Source organism: Tachypleus tridentatus, chromosome 4 (assembly GCF_004210375.1).
Source record: "Tachypleus tridentatus isolate NWPU-2018 chromosome 4, ASM421037v1, whole genome shotgun sequence".
In the NCBI taxonomy this organism is placed as follows: domain Eukaryota; kingdom Metazoa; phylum Arthropoda; class Merostomata; order Xiphosura; family Limulidae; genus Tachypleus; species Tachypleus tridentatus.
The window spans coordinates 8,566,717-8,584,820 of NC_134828.1; the positions used below are offsets into that span (position 1 = coordinate 8,566,717).

Consider the following 18,104-nt stretch of genomic DNA (forward strand, 5'->3'; position numbering starts at 1 on the left):
TTTATATCCCATTTCATTGTTTTAAATTTCCTATATTTATAACCATTCAGATCCTGACTAGTCTGGTCTGGGCCCTCCATTTGTTTATTCCATGGAATCCTTCTGTGTCCCACCACCCCTTCCATTGCCCTTACAAGTTGGATATACAAATTAATTATATAGGTGTATTTTTTTTCCTTTTACCTAAGGAATATCCATTTTAGGGTATCTTCTCATCAAATCCTGTATCCTACCAGGTCCCTTGTTTCCCAGTTCCACATGGTCATTGCTTGCTCAATGAATTTTTGTTATTTCTTTATTTGCAAGGAACTTTCTGCTAGTGTATTGGGGATTCCACTCTGTGACAAGTGGTGCCTGACCAAGTATACTTTTTTTTAACTTGCACTGTCCATCCTGTGAGCATGATTGATGTCAATTATGTTGTGGTTTTTCTAATGCAAACCTGGTGTACAATTCCAAATGCTACCAGATATTAGTTGTGTGTCTCCATTTAAGTGTCATCTATGCTGAAACAGTTACATCACAAAATTAGATTATGCACACTGTAGAGATGAGGTGTTCCATAGGACAACAAATAGTTCTCTCTTAGTGATCTTTTGCTTCAGAAATATGTCTATCTTATGTACAGCTGTACACTCTTCGACAAATATCAGTAAAGCAGGCAGGGATTGCTGCCCATCTCTGATGCTCCATGGCATTGAGTCTACCACAAACCTGATGTACAATTCCAGATGCCATCAGGGTGATCAACTCTATTCATGTGGTAGCTCTGCTTTTCAAAATAGGGTATTGCAGTTGCCCATTGCACTGTCTCTAATGGTGTGATCCTTTGGACTCTCCAATGCATTTTCTTCCCTTTCTTCTAGTGAAGTATGAGAGCCCCAGCCACTTACCAGTTCCTAGTTTCTGGAGGTAGTGGACCATGTAGGCCTGTTCTTCTAATAAGTGATGAGTCATACCACTCAGTTGAGAGTAGGGTAGTGGCAATCTGTGGATGTCAATAGCATATAGCCCTTCCTGTTTCAGACTTGAAGTACAATTCCAGAGAGTGCCAGGTTTTGGTTGAAGCCAACCACAGTGTTACAACTATATATATATTGCAGTTTGCCACTTACTGCAACATTCCTCCTACCTACCATCCTCTGGATATGGTTCCAAGGGAGTCAGGTTGTTTAGAGTTGGTCCAGCTAAGCAAGTCCTCACATGTTCTGTGCAGTATCCCTCCTTATACCATGAACTGAATGAAAATACCCACTTTGCCAGGTTTTGGACTGGGATGCAGGTTTCTGGTCTCTATTCTTACCAATTGCTGGATATCATTTCCTGGTGGATCTGATGTTGGTTGCAGGTGGATGCAGCACATGCATTGCCACTTGTGTTTAATAGGGTACTCCTCCCACCATGGACTGGAAACACCCAATTCTGCCAAGTTTTGGAATGTAAATGTCATCCTACAGAAGCTTTCAACCTTCCAATGATCCACTGGATTTGAATTTGTGATGGATCAGCCATTGATTAGATTGGAAATATGTCCAAGTGGAGACAGATTTGGATACACAAGCTACTCTCTCCTACCAATTTCTGTTTCAAAGTGAAGAGGTGGATGATCCTCTGCTAACCATGAAACTGATGTATGATTCCAGATGCCACCAGCTGATGAATGAGGTTGAACTATCATTGTGTTCTGTCACACCCAAGCTACTTGATACCCAAGGGTTCCATTAATAGGTAATACATATTATGAGATTTATTCAAATTTATTCATGTTTTCAACCTTAATGTACACAACATAGACTTAAAAGAGGGAAGAGTACACCTGAATCATATGTGCCCTTCTTTTCTTAGTCTTTCCTTGGGCACTTACTGAAGGGGGATCATTTTTTTCACTGGCCTTCCAACAGTTCATTGTGGGATTCTAGCTATTTTGTGAGAGGAGGAAAGATATTGTACTGGAAGTCAACATTTTCCTAAACTGAATATGTATTCCCAATAGATAGTTTCCTCATGTCACATTTCCCACCCAGCCTCCCCACTTTTGGTGATATGTCCTATGACCAATCTCAAAGTGATTAATGAGTGCAACTGTGTAGAGGGTACTTGTTGCAATAGAGGTTGTGTAACACTTCGTTTGGTAGAGAGCTGCTGCATAATCATTTGCATGTGGATCTGCAGAAGCAAAGTCAAAAGGCTAATGGCAAGCATTGTAAATATGTACCAACAGAGGGCAGTATTAATTGAAAAAAGCTAATTTGTGAGAAGACGTAGATATCTACTGGAAATACATTTTTAGTTGAGGAAAATGTTAACTTTCTCTACATTACAAGGTGCTAACTAAACAAGTGACAATTTTTATTTTCATTTGGGTTGTTTTTCCTCTAAAGGAGATAATAAATTTCCTTGTTTATGTCTGCTTTTATTTTGATGTATTTTACTTGGTTTATCTTTATATTTCAAGACTGATTTAAATGTTAAGAGAATTTTTTCAGGTTTTAATATCCATACAATCATTCATTTTTACTGAGAAACCATACTTCAATGAACCTGGCTATGAAAGCAAAATTGGGACTGAGAGAGGGAATGAACAAAGCTATCTGTACAACAGACGTAAGAATCTAGTTTTATTTTACTGTGAAACTAAATACAGAAATACTGAAGGATAAATGTTATATTGATACCAAAACAAATTTCCAATTGGATTATAAAACATAGTTTTGATATAAAGACAACATACAGCTATATGCCATGTGGTATTGTTTTAATGATGAAAACAAATATACAGGTATGCATGATACAGTATTATTTTAATGACAAAGCAAACATAAAGGTATCTACAGCACAGTATTACTTTGATGATAAAGTAAAAATTATGGTATTTATTTACAGCATAATATTGTTTTGATTAACAATGGTCTCAGATTTTAGTGTGTATGATATTTTTCCATAAAACATTATGTTTTTTGTTATTCTTTAAAGTGTATGTTTCTGTTACATCTAAAATTAGCTTTTAATATTTTAAAATATTGTTCTATTCAATGTCTTTAATATAGATGTCTCTATAAATTTATATAGTTGTTTGGTCCAAAAAGAAGTTTAGCATAATGTGATTGGCATTGCCTTGATGTTAGAAACTTTTTCCAAACGTTCAGGAAGTAAATTCAACTGTGCATGAAGCGAGTTAGACTTGTGGTGTTAATATGTCTCATAGATAATATGTAATCATTAGTTGATTATTGCAATTTGTCTGTTAGTTCAGTGCCATGAATATTCAGTTTGTATTTTAATGAAGCAATACAAATTTAAAAATTCACATAGTTTATTTGTAATGTCAGGCCCATCAGTGAACATCAGCTACATTAATCTTGAAACTTGAAAAATTAAATTGTTTAACATTAAATAAACTTTAAATTATTCTCTTTAACAAATAATCTAGAAGCACCTGAGCAACAATATGAGCCATTATAACAATATTTTATTATTGGTTGCTTTTAGCTCAAAATAACGTAGGTTACTGTTTTATAAGTTATTACTGTTGTATGTGATATGAAATGTACCTGTTTGGTCATAGCTCACACACACATACACCCCTGTTATGCAAATTCTTTAATACTGTTTATATAATGCAACAATGCTACGAACTGTAAAAATACAAGTTTTAATGACAGATCTGTGTATGTCTTTGTGGTTTTAGTATACTTCAAAGTCAGGTAGCTGCATTATAGGCTATTGTTGTGGAATTTATACAAAACCATCTTTACGCTTGATATGGATTCTAGTTTACCTTTGTTGTACTAAAACACCTTGTTTGATAATTGTGTTCTTTACAGATATACGCTGTGCAAACATAAAGTATGCAATGCTGGGCCAACTCCGTAATCCAAGTCCTGGTTTTGGAGAAGTTATCAAATCACATTTCTACATTAAGCGTCATCAGATAATACAGGTAATGTACATTAAAAGTGTGTTTACATCTTGTTCCTTACTTTTCTTACTGCTGGCCTGCAGGAACCATCTTTAATGGTAAAATTTTCTGATGAAATTAGAGAGCTGCAGTAAGTCATTATACGTTCTGTAGTTTCACCTACAAAATACATTTGATTTTGTAAAACTGAAATACTATGAAAATCACAACTCATTCCCCCAAAATAACTACCATGATCTCTAAATTATCATGTAAGTTCAGAGAGGAAGTTAGAGAAATCGTTTCTCTAATTTTCTGACACTTCTGGACTTATTAAGCCTAAATACCTACCTCATGAATTCTATTGGAATTGGATTTTAGACCCTAAATTTAAGGAATTTAATTTCACGTGCTACATAGTATTCAACTCTACAGGTAATGAGTATTTGTTCTCATATAGGAGAAAAATAATTTTATCATAACTACAGTGCTGATAACTAAAGTGATGAGGTTCATACATTAGTTATTTTATTGGAATGTGTAAGGACCAAAAGTTTAGAATTCTTTGGTTTGAAATGTTGGACCTGATGTGTTAAAATTAATTGTGTTAATATTCAGTTAAGAATGTCATTTCAATTACCATTTATAGAGTATGATATTTTGGCTTCTTTGTTTTAAATATTGTGGTATTATATATATATGTAGTTCTTTTCATTTTTGTGATTTTGACTTTTCATCCAACCTTCCACAACAGCTGTTAATGTAATATCCTAGTAGTGGCTCTTATTGTAACCTTCCAGTGGTGGCTGTTTAAATAATTTTCTGCCAGAAACTCTTAATGAACATTTCTAATGGCTATTGTTAATGTAACCTTCTAGTAGCTACTGTTATTAAAACCTTGTAGTGGTTACTATTAATATAACCTTCTAGTGGAGGATGTTAATATAGTCTTTTGGTAGATACTGTTATTGGAACCTTGTAGTGGTGGTTACTGTTAATGTAACTTCCAATATTTACTGTTTAACTTCTCAATACTGACTGCTGATGTGACTTTTCAGCAGTGACTTCTTACACAACCTGACTGTTTGTGTAACCTTTAAGTAATGACTGTTTACATAACCTTTGAGTAATGACTGTTTATGTAACCTTCGAATAATGATTATTTACATAACATTGCCAAACAGAAAAGTCTGTTGTTGTTAACCTCAAACTCACTTTAATTTTTGGAACACAGTACTTAATTTTGCTAATTGATGAAATGGACTACAGGTAGAGAATAACAATCCTTATGATAACATGGAAATAATAATGCCACACATTTCCAGTACAACTGCAAAGTTTTGCTGTACTGCCTTTTTCCATCTTATTTGTATAATGACAACTTACAATCAAACTGACTTGGTTAAGTTAAAATTGGTAAGTTCTGTTTTACCTGGAGGCTCTTCTTTCATGACTTAGGGTCACGTGAAAAGTCGAAGAGACAACTGCCACAATCACTGAAAGGGCATACTTCAGAGTGCTTGCTGTGTTCACATTCTGAAACGTACATATACTTTCACACATCTAGGGGTGAATTTGGAATAATCCTGTTTACAACAAGTTAGTTTGTAAACCACATTTGATGTCTTACGTGGAGATAGTCTGTCTTTATATTTAAAATAATTCTGCACAAGGGTGCATACTACATAACGGGGTAAACAACTGTTTTTTGTCTTACAAATAAAGCATGTTTACCAACATAAGACAAATATAAATACTTAATATTTGAAAACTATGCATATTAGTGTTTTAATTCAAACATTCCTAATTTATACTAATCACCAACTAGGTACTAAAAGCATTCTTGCATCAAAACTTCCTGGTTATGTAATATTATTGATATTTTATGTGCATGATGAATTAGAATTTTCATTAGGTTTTCCTACTTCATCAGCATGAAGTCGAACTAAAAGCAATGTTTTTTCATGCCACGCTCAATGCTTTCATCACAATTTATGAATCAGTTTCTATAAAAAAATGCCTTTGATTAAATACCAAGATTAGTTAGAAACATTGCTCATGTTTTCAATTATACTACAATATGTTGCACTTGTATGACTTCTTATAGTGAAACCTTTGAGAGAAATAAAAATATGTTTCTCCACAGGAAGTAGAGTCCTGGGCTACTGAATGTTCTGAAGTTGTTCCTCTTGCTCAGGTACTGAAAAAAGAGCTGACTGAATTAGAGCCACCTAACGAAGATGTGGCTAGACTGGCTTCATCTCCATAGTTAACTCCTGTATAAATACTAAATAAATGAATTTATAATTTTTCAGAAAGTAAAGATTTTGCCACATTATGCTATTAAGTTTACAAATATGTAAAATGATGTTTTTTTGTTTGTCGTACTTGGTTATAATTATGCAGCATATTGAACTGTTTTATTTAACTACTTGGTTTCCCTTGTGCAGATCCTCAGTAAAACAAAATAATACATTTTCATCCTGGTCAAGTCACAAACATGAGTTCCCACCTTTCAGTCTGAATGAGTTCAGGTTACAGATAATAAATTCTCACCATTTGATCTACCCAAGTCCTTCTGGGATTACAGAAAGTCATCTAGTTAAATACCAGAATTAATAGTGAAAAATCATCATTGTAAGACAAGCTTGTAATTTAAAGCTGTCACAAACTTAGCTTACAGATGCTAACTAGATTTTTTTATTATTATTATTAAACCAATCAGCCTGGGCTTTTGAAAGAATACATTTGACACGGTGGATTGTGATCCAATCATAGGGAACTCTGTAATGTTTAAGGTATATAGACATTTAGATTTCTGTAATGAGGTTTCTTGTAAAGAACCATTTAGTACAGTACTAATGTTAAGCTATATAGCTTTGAGAAGGCTTAGATATAGATTGAGAAGCATTAGAAACTATGTATTGAAAACCACCTTATAAGACGTTAGTCTTAACTTGTTACCAACAGAAAAACATAGTAGTTCTTAAGAGTCATAGAAAATACTAAAAAAATCTCTGAAAAGCACCTGATAAAAGTGTGAAGAAACTTCTTGTTGTTGCTGTATATTATAAACTCAATATTGGGTGGTGCCAAGACAAAACTTCACTGCTGATGTTTCACGAAACACTGGATATTTAAGTCTAAAAAAGACATATCACAAAGACCGATTCAGAAGCATTTCAGCTAATGTCAGTGATATTTTTGTTTAATTTAAGATAAGGCACTTAGTCTTATTGTGTCTTAAAACTTGTATTTATTAACTGCACTGCTTTTTTGTGGAACTTTTTATACCAGTGAAAAACTAGTTTTCCCAGATAATAGCAGGATTGACGTCACATTCTATAAGTTTTAATAACCAAAGGATATGTGTCATGCCCAACATTCTATAAGTTTTAATAACCAAAGGATATGTGTCATGCTCAACTGAGCAGTTTTTTGTCTTTATCGTGGTTACACTACAAGTTCAGGCTGAGTAACTTTAAAATGTGTGTCAAGAGCCTATGGATTTTGGCAATTATTATTAAACACTAGATATGAGAGGAACTTTTCATCTGTAGAAAAGAAGTGAAATAATCTCTTAATTAAATTCTACAGGAATGTCACAATGATTCTGTTCGCTCTACAGGAATGTCACAATGATTCTGTGCTAAATAAATGAAAACAGAAGTGACACAGAATGTTTCCTTGGAATTAATGTGATCTGAACAATGGTTTAAAACATTTTGCCTAACTTGTTTTGTGTCCAACACTTGTATTGAAACTAAAAAGCTTTTACTGTCAAACCTGTATCTCACAAGAATTTTACTGTAAATATTTGAAAGTCCACCATTATGGATTATTATTCTAAAAGCTTTCAAACAGACCGACTTTTAACAACTTGTACTTTTGTGTATGTATTTTGTCCTTTCTTTATGGTCTATTTTGCCCTTACATGTTAAGCATATGAAATCATTCCATTTCCCGCTTTCAATTAAGGTCACATTTACATTTTACAACAATACTGAAAAGATCAGAAGAAGGGTCTTTATAAGCAGAAGTTACCCAGTGAGAAATTTTAACAAAAGAAAACAATAAATGTAATTGTTATTTCTTCATCTTCCTTATTTTTGCATGTTACTGTTTGCCAAGTGATAAGCATTAACTGTGATAGTGTTATTAAAATCTGGTCTGCTGTTTTGGTAGTCAGATAGGAATTATCTAATTATAGTAGGAATTATTTTTAGTTTAGTAGAGCTGCTTTAAATGGTTTTAGAAACTTGTATTGAAAACGAAATATGGTAAGTAGCAACTCAAAATAAAATCAAATGAACTAAAATGAATAAAATTTAAATTATAAGAGGTCTCAGGGTTCTTAAAGAAAAACAGACCAGTGGATAATGTACTAGGATTTAGGGGTTGTCAATAAAACACAGGAAGAAAAATTCAGAAGTTTAAAAATTGTATTGGAATTGTTTGACAGCAGGAAGTTGGGAAAGAATTTTAAAAATATTTACAAAGCACTTTGATATTTGTTACTGGAATACCAGTTTCTATGTACATTTTCCACAATATCTGTTCACAAGGTTCATTTTTTTTACACTTAATCCTGTGATGACTAAATTTGCCCTGTTGCAAATAAAAAAATATTAGAATATCCAACAAATATTTGTGTTCTCTGTCTCTCTTGACCTAGGCTATCAGGGGTTGGAAGGTTCAAGTCATGATGTTGAGCACTTTTATTCAACTGTAATGAGGCATTATAACTGTTGTAAACTAGTTCTGCTATTCAGTTAAGAAATATGGCCATGTAGGTGGAATATAGTGCTGACTTGTTTCTCTCCCTGTGGGTCATCAATTCTAATTTAGGAATGGTTGTGTATGAACCTTTTGGCCTCTGATGGTGTCATTCGTATCGCATGTTACACAATGTGTCAGTGAAGTTCAAACAGTAGTGTTACATTAGTAACATCTATTCCAAATTTTTAAGTTTAATAAGAAAAACTATTACCTAATAGAAAGTCATCAGTCTGCAATATGATTACATGTTGTTAACTGAACAGAAACTTCATTACAGAATGAAGGGGTAATGAGAAACATTTTGATTAAAGCCATTTACAAAGAAAAACTCAACACACCCATTCCTTAAACTGACCCAATATACCATGAGCAAAAATGTCAATTAGAAGTTATTCATCATTTATGAATTACCCATCACTACATATTATTTTTCAATTACTACAACTTAAGTATTTATTCTTAACATGGAAAGTTTAACTGCTATTTAGTACAGTGAGTCTCTAAGGGGAGAATATTATCCACTCTTTATGTATGTTTGGTTTGCCTTATCCCACAGACATTAACAGCTTTTAATTTTATCCACATATCAACCAAAAAGGTATCACATACCGTGTTTACCTTAAAAGTTCTCATTCATTTAAATGAAAGTATCATCACGGTAATTGTTGCAGCATTCAGAATACTCTCAAGCAAGGAAACTCATTCTGTGAGTGTATGTATCTCATCAAGTCCCATATGTAACAAGTAAACTAAGGATGTTTGGGCACAAAACTCACTTGGAATTAATGTGGACCAGGCATTTGGTTTTATATAGCCAGTTTCTCACAACAGTACATGATGGAGAAGTGTATACTGCTTTTATTGTGCATAAAGAAAGGTGTATTTTAGTTTCTTTACATAAAGGAGAAGTAAGTATCACTTTAATTGCATAGGAAAAGTGTACAGGGTGTATGGTGGTCAGGTTTGTGACACTTGGTTCAAATAACCACATTTCTGTCTGCACCGTGGGTGACTCATTTCACATCATGTTTACATGAAACATCACTTTTCAGCTTTACAGTACAATTTAAACCAGTGGCTCTTAACAGGGTCCACTTAGACCCCTGGAGAAGAATTGGGGGAGGACCCTCTTGAACATCTTTCCAACCTGCATGTTGAGTTGAACGACAGATTTACCAATCTCCGACAACTGAACTTTCCCTCTTGGATTAATCAGCCATTTCTTTTTAACTGCAAAAGTAAAAAGTGTGTCTATGGCTTCTTCATGAGTTGATGGACATAACAAAATGATTACAGTGTGAAACCCATCCATGCCTTAAAAAAAAAAAAAGATTTGGCTGCATTTCAATATCAAATATAACAAATTAGCTATGAATGCCCAGCACATACTTCTGCCATTTCCAACCATATGTTTGGTTGAATGTACCTTCACTGCTTTTACAGATATTTTGACGTAAAAAAAAGGGGGGACACATCAACATCTTCGAGCAAAATTGACGATTTTTTTTTTTCCCTCAATCTTATCATTTAGTTTCTCATAACAAGGCTTAAGGTTCTCATTCAAATGGAAATTTGATATTAGGTTATAATTCTGAAATCAGTTTTTTCTTTATTTTGATCAGATAATCACTTTAATTTAATTATTGGTTAATTAAGTGTTGTTTGGTAGAAATAAATTGCTTCTTATCTCCTTTCATTTTTTGGTGAAATAATCACCTTTAATTATTAAACAAAAATTTTGTTTTGTAGACTAACTGAATTTCATTAATTACTATTGTAAAAGTAAAGTATAGTGATGGAAATAATTTATTATTTCATGATGTATTAAGAATGGGGAGGATTTGGAAGAGCCCAGGATTGCTAAGGGAAGAGTGCAATGTGGGATATTAGAAATTTTCAAGCCAATGGCACTGTAACAAAGCAAGTGTTTTTGTTTAGATTATGACATAAGCCTGTGTTTGGTTCAGAAATTAAAAGCTGGTGTAAAAATAAAAGATTAAATAAGAGATTTCAATCCAAGTTTTCATTTCCTAAAATTGTAAAAAAAGAAACATCGTAAGATATCAGAATTGACTAATCATTCTATGTTGACAACTTGAAAGAGACGAGACATGAAGTGTTTTGTCCATACACGGATATCGTACTTTAATGAAACACTGTTCATAAATGAACCATATCAAGGGTTTTGTTTTCAGACCTAGCAATAAGTACCGAGGTTAAATACTTTATATCAAAACCATTTTGAATATGAAAATGAGCAAGTCACATGACAACCACAACCAATCTAAAGTTACGATAGAATATCACATATTAATTTGCAACGTAACGCTTGGTATTTCATAAGCAGTGTAATGACACCAAACACTGATTGCTTTTGAGGAGAGTCTGTACCAGTCTTTTCCCAATACAAAATATTCACACACTCAGATCAGGGATCTTGAATTTCCATGATAAGGATACCACTTGTGCTGAAAACAAAGGAATATGGATCAGCTTGAGATATCTGAACCATTTAGAAAGAGACCTGCAATAAGCCATTCTTCAGCTGTGTTAAGCAAGTGACTGGGGTCTTCTAATAAGTGAAAATCCAAATGTAGAAGGTCAGTAGTAACATGAGTCCTGTGTACCCAAGCTGCTTCCACAACATACCTGTTCAACCATTGCATATTTCAAGAAGCTGGAGAAGGAAATGGATATTCATGCTATTCCATATGAAAACAATACTGGTCAAAACAAAAAACAAGTCCCTGGATTTCTGCACAATTAGACTTGAAATGGGTGCTACACTAGGAAACCACTGTCATCATACCTCATGGTTTATGAAATGCATGAAAGAGTGGTGTGCTTTTGGACTTGACAGCCTTATGATAGAGCCTTTTGCATTAGTTACTGTCAAGATACAGATTAGATAAAGCATGAACAGACATCATGAGGCTCTAAAATAATTTTAACAAACTCAACATCTTCATCAAACCTTAAAATAAAAGTTTAAACTTACACCACTGAACAGTATAATACAACATATGTGAACCAAGTTGACTGTATTCTTCGTGCCCAAAGAATGTACACAATATTTCTAATAAGGGTGCTAAAACAATTAGATAGTTAAAATTGGTATTAGAAAATCAATGCCACTGTACCAGATGGTTTATGGAATGCAACAAGGAGTGTGCTTTGGATATAACCTATATGACAAAATATTACTTCATGAAACAAAAACTTTCTCATTGGTACCTAATCAATTAATATTTGTTTTCTAAGCATGTGATGTGCTTCACTTCTCTAGTTATCTTAATTTGCATTAAGTCTTCCAGTAATAAGTGAGCATGGCAAGCCTATCTTAAGTTGTTATACAAGACTGAGGTGTTAGACTAGATGTTCAAAAATCATAATCACATTCAGGATCTGTAAGAAAGCTTGCAAGATTAAGCAAAATTATATGGGAAAATACCAAAAACAATAATGTCAAAATTACCGATTGTAATTCAAAAAAATGTACGAACAAGAGAAAGTATCTGCATGATTAAAAACAAACTAGAAAAAAAGCACATATTTGATATTCTCCCAGTGATTTTAAACCACATCACAGTTTATAGAATATGTTTTAATAACGTCTTCTAGAGTTGATAAAACTCATCCAGACATTTTATTAAGTATACAAGTCCAAAACAAAACTGCTCTGTCACAATTTATTTTTTTAATATGTAAGTTTCTTTTCAAATTTTAAAACAGGAGGATAGTATATTACAAATATGGCTGTATGAAGGTGTAACCATTATTATTACATCAACAAAGCCACATTCAACTTCTGTTTAGTTATATAATTGCTATTCATAAGGTGTAACCCTTATTGTTACACCGCATTAAAAAAGCCACACTTGTGTTGTATTGATTGGTATAATCCCCAGTTAAATATGTTGAACCTTAATCAAGTTGTCAATGTTATAATTCCTGGCACCAGCAAACAAATGAAAGAAAGATCCCTAAAGATTCATCAAAAGTCTGAATCATATTTTTCAGAGTAAAAAAGTTTTATAACCATAATTTGAAATGTACTGCTGGGTTCAGTATAACACTTCTAACTGAGATGCAATATTTATAAAAACTTAAAGTTTACTTTCATATTCATTTCACCAAATATAAAGCACACATATATTATTTTGTAATTTCCAAAATGTTATTAGCACCACTTGCCAAAAATTTAGCGTAATAGTTGATACACTAAGAATGAAAGAAAATTTCAATTAACCAAATATTTCAAGAACTATCATTCAGTAATGTCAACTAATTGGATTGGTTACCAGAAATGTGATTTCAAACATTCAGCACAGCCATGCATCAAGTTAATATTTTAAATAACTAGTAATGTTTTCTAACAACAAAACACTAACATCTGAATCATTATGCCAAACAAACACTTAAAAACAATGGCATAATAAACATGCTGTAGGAAAAACATGTCTTCTGACCCTGAAATCTCAAAAAGACTATCCCTGCACTATAATGTCAAAATAAAAGCTCTTATATATACGATAAAAACAAGTCTACTATTTTCAGTGATTATGTTAGGTGTATAATACTTTATGTCAAAATATTACTTCATAAAACAAAAAATTTATAATTGTTTTCTGATCAATTAGTTTCTTTTCTAAACATTTGATGTGCTTCACTTGTCTGTTTTATTAAGTTTGCATCAAGATTTCTAGTAATATGAAGTGTACCACCCCAATTATTTTTCTTTAAAAAAAAAAAACAGATCGATTTTTTGTAAAAACAAAAACAACTAGTAATCTTTTGAAAAAAGAAAAACCGTTAGTTGTTTAAGGGTTGTTTTTTTCCTTCTTTTCTCCAAACTATTTTCATAGGATTATTTGTTGTTGTTTTTAGTAGTCTTGGTTTCTTTATAGCTCTTGGAAAAACAAATATATACCAAGCACATGTCAAATTACAAGAAAATTAAAATAATTTATCACCAAAGTACTGCCATTTCAAAATCAATGGCAAATATATCACAGGTACATTTCAGTCAAGGTCTTGGAGATTCACTGTAGACCCAGGAAATTCTCCAACCCCTGAGGATGTGGACACAAAATCAGTGCTTGCAGAAGTTGGATCATTAACATTTGACTCTTGAAGCAGAGAAACAGGTGTGAGAACCTGATCCTCGGTATAGATGTCAGCTCCTGAAACTGATAGGTCATCCTGAAAAGAAAATACAAAATTATTTCACACCATGGACAGGAAAGTGAAATAAAAGTCAACCTAGAAGATATTTGTACTGGTTTAAGTGCCTCATGCCTCTATTTCCAAAATATCACTTCTATAACTCTTTCAATACAAAGTTGGTACACTTTTGGTCCACCTTGTAACTGCAAAATCATCTGTATACATTGTAACTCTGAATTTACTAAGTGTATCTTTACAAAATCAAATTTTTTAATACAGTATTTCTTCTAAAGGTTTGTCTGTGAATTCATGAAGCCTTTACTGAGTCAGTCACAGTGAAAAAGTGACTTTTCTTGTTGAGAATAAATTTTCTTTTTTTATCTTGTAGTTAACATTTTCATTTGCATAAAAACTAAAATAAATACCAAGAATTTTTTCAGTTAAATATATATTTTATATGTTGTTTTCTCTATTCTAAAACCAACTTTAAGTTATTTATCAATGTACAGTGAAATGAAAAGTTCAAAAATACAAAATAAAATGAATATTTTATCTTCTTTGAATGCATCATTTCTTTCCAAATTTTGTCATTTTCTCCACCATAACACAAAGTTTATACAACCTTGCTCAACTTGACTAACTGGAGTTTATCGGTTATGGTCTTAATAAACTGAATCATAGGATCGTAGGAATTTTAGTAAAAATTAATGTCCTATAGTTGTCAGTTAGATTATGTGATACAGCCAACTCTGTTAAAGATAATGGCTTCATCCTCCTCTGCTGGTTTTATGACGATATTGTTCAATTTAAAATTACTTAAAGCACTTCTTTCACTTTAATGTTATTATGACACTAACTGAAATATTTGAAAATTTGTATTATGTCATTTTCTACTGCTTTAATATATCTCTTTAAATTTGGTTCTGTGTTTGGTGAAGCTATCCATAAAGACTTTTCTTTAAAGTTTGGTTTATGTTGATTTCCAGCTGGATGGAGTTTGTTGTGAAAAAAATTGTAAAGTCTTAATTTTCTAGATAATTCATGCAGGTTCAGCTTTGTTAACAAAATTGTTTAGGCAGGAGACTAGACCTTTACTAAAGAAACCAAGTTCTGCTTTTGAGAGACTCGTCTGAAAGATTAATAACTTTAGAGATATGTGGAGTATATTCATTGTTATGTGTATGATATACGAGATCACAGACTTGTTAGCTTTTAATACTTACTGTTTATTTGTGATAATTTTCCATATCCATCTTCAGAACCTGACCTGTGTAGTATTCCTTTTTCAACCAATCTACACGTATCCTTTATTTTACTCTAATATTTAAGTATGGTATTCTTGACCACTTCTAAAACATAACACTTCTCTCACATTTGTACACAATGTTCTGTTGCACTAGAAATGAAACATACATACAGCAGTACATTGAAAAATACACCAAAACACTTCTTGGAAACCCAGGTGGCCTTCGTGACATCACTCAACTCCCTTTATACATTACTTATTCAGTTACATTACAATTCTTAGTTAACTACTGAAGAAAAGTCCATCCTTAAAAGGCACTCAGGTTATAGGGTTTTTATTTATTTACATAGTATAACTGCTTAATTCATTGAAAACTTTGAAGATATAAAATGGGAAACTTGAAAAAAAGGAGAATCACACAATATAAAACTGGTTTTGTTATGAATTACATACAAAACTATTCAAGGGCTATGTGCACTAGCTGTGCCTAAATTAGCAATGATAAACTAGTGGGAAGTTTACCAATGAATAGTGAGGAATGATACCCTCAAAACTGAAAGGGTGAACTTATTCAGCAGAGGTGGTTTGAACAGGAAGAAATTAATAAAACACATTAAATATACAACATACTATTAAGATTAGATAAAACACACCATGTTACATAGTACATAAGGAAATAAGAAATGGAAGGAAACATGGAAAAAAATCATACATGTACTATAAAAAGTTATAAGATAAAAGATGTTAAACTGTGTTGATTACAAATACAGGAAGAAAGAAAACGGGGAAAGATATCAGTACACGAATATTCTCAAATTGATTGATGGTAATGGATAAATTTTGCTTGCTTTTAAGCACAAAGCTACACCATGGGTTATCTGTGTTCACACCCACAAGCATCAAAACCAAGTTTTTAGCAGTGTGAGCCCTCAGGCTTAGCTCACTGCTGAGCTACTGTGGAACAGTAGTGAATAAAGGAGTAGAGGCAAATACACAGCAACATGAAGGAAACAATATAAAGGTTCAAAATATAATGAAGTCAATAAAAGCATTTGAAAGTAAGGAATAACTCAGCTAAAAGTTAAAAAAACAAATAACAATATTATAACGTGGAAATGAAAATAAATACTAGTTACATGAAGGTAAAGAAGTATACATAAGACATCACATGAGAAAATAACTGATGACATTCAACATGTTTAATATGTTAATTTTATGATGTTGTTATAACAAATAAAATTGAAATAAATTGTTTGAAATATAAATTCTTATATTAAACAACAACTTAAAAGCAACCATGGGTTATCATTTTATTATTGACAAGTATTAAAAAATTACCCCTTTCTTAAGAGTAACAAAAATAAACTTGTATCATTACTAATTTATCATACCTGTAACAGTTGAGATTGCATCAGTTGAGATCCTGGGTTTGAATCTTGAAAGGTTATAGCAGATTGGGTTAACATTATATCTCCAACAGAATGTACTGATCTTACTTTGTTTTGTTTGGGCTCAGGTTTTAACTCTTTGATTGCTGACTTCCTTTCTCCTAAAATTCAAACATTCAATGAAGATAAGTGTTTTGCTGAGAAAACAAATAAATCATATAAATTCATGACATACAGATTGTTTACATCATAAAAGTGCAAGTTTAAGAAAGAGACAAATACAGCCAGTGAGGTTTTAATATAATATTAATCCCATGCTTACAGACTCACCAATTTGACCAATCTTATAACTACCATGTAATGAAACTATACATAAAATAACCCTGAATGTACTAAGTGTATTTTTAAAACATCTGGCAGACTTTCAGTAAATATTACATTTTGTTAGTAAATTCTAAAAATCAAATATTTGTAATAAAAATATGTCTGTGAATTAACGAATCCTTCATTGAACCAGCATATGAAAACAGTAATTTTCATGCTAATAATAATAATAATGATTAATTTTATCATAACGTATTCATATTTTATTTGTATAATGTCTAGAACCTAACATTTGTTTTTATAAAACGTTAAATTTCATCTGTCATTTCCACTACTTTTAGACTAACTGTTGTGAAATTATAAATGTACAGTAAAACAAAATATAGAAAAATAATACATGAAACAAACATTTATAATTATATATCATAAAAGCCTCAGTTTCTAACCTTTTTACATATGCTTTCTTTTAATTTTGTGGTTTTACTAACTAATTATTGTTATATAACTTAAGTTTCTAATTTTTTCATTTTAGTTGTTTTAGTAAACAAAATATTAATAAATACAACTGTATGATGTTAAAGATGACCAACTCATTGTTGAAAAGTTCCTGTGTTCTTTTAATATTTCAAAGTTTCAACTGGAAATTTTAAAATTATAAAATCATTTTTAAAATAAATAATTCTGTTTGTATAGAACTGTCAACATGTTTGAGAAACACTCTGTATCAAATACCAAAATGTCCTCTCTAAAAACAGTTTTCCAGTCTTTTTTAATCCAATCATGTATTTCTCTCATTACCTGGAGAACAGCTTAGGTTAAGTTTTAATTGCTTCTGTCTTTGATTCTGCAAACGACGCACTAAGAATGTGGTTGCTACAGAAGTCCGTGACGAGCAGATCCACTGTTATTTTCCTGCTGGACACAACAAGCTGCCAGGTCCACATCTAGCATATAAAATAATTTAATAACATAATATTTATTAAACACATCACTTAGTCAAATGCTTTTAAGAAAACTAACAAACATCTAATAAAATCTACTGTAAAAATGCAACATCCAATTTTCAGAAACAATATTACAAAATATAAAAAGTCTGAAATTGTAAACACCTGACAATTCAATACAGTATAATTCTTAAAGGCTAAGTTATTATTAGATGTTTACCAGTCCACCAACTCAACTACTTGCTATGAACAATCAAAGAGAATGTCTGTTATTTGCCACAATGTAGTTTGAAATATATATAAAACTACTCTGAATTGTTGCTAAGTTTTATTCAATATTTTGTATTCTTTTTCCTACT

The 18,104-nt window shown here is 31.9% G+C and overlaps 1 protein-coding gene and 1 long non-coding RNA gene across 2 annotated transcripts in view; one reads left to right on the forward strand and one right to left on the reverse strand.

Moving 5' to 3' along the window:
• LOC143248531 (uncharacterized) overlaps window positions 1-8,538 on the forward strand; it is a 32,937-nt gene extending 24,399 nt beyond the window's left edge. Inside the window, exons 11-13 of the mRNA XM_076496954.1 lie at window positions 2,487-2,604; window positions 3,825-3,940; window positions 6,045-8,538. Coding sequence (XP_076353069.1) covers window positions 2,487-2,493 — 7 coding nt within the window. The 3' untranslated portion in view covers window positions 2,494-2,604; window positions 3,825-3,940; window positions 6,045-8,538. The remainder of the gene's footprint in view (window positions 1-2,486; window positions 2,605-3,824; window positions 3,941-6,044) is intronic.
• Window positions 8,539-12,275: 3,737 nt separating this feature from the next.
• LOC143248532 (uncharacterized) lies at window positions 12,276-17,651 on the reverse strand. Its single transcript, XR_013027039.1, has 3 exons — window positions 17,600-17,651; window positions 16,481-16,638; window positions 12,276-13,879 (listed from the first exon to the last, which is right to left on the reverse strand). It is a non-coding gene; the product is annotated as an uncharacterized LOC143248532 (long non-coding RNA).
• Between the last annotated feature and the right edge of the window lie 453 nt (window positions 17,652-18,104).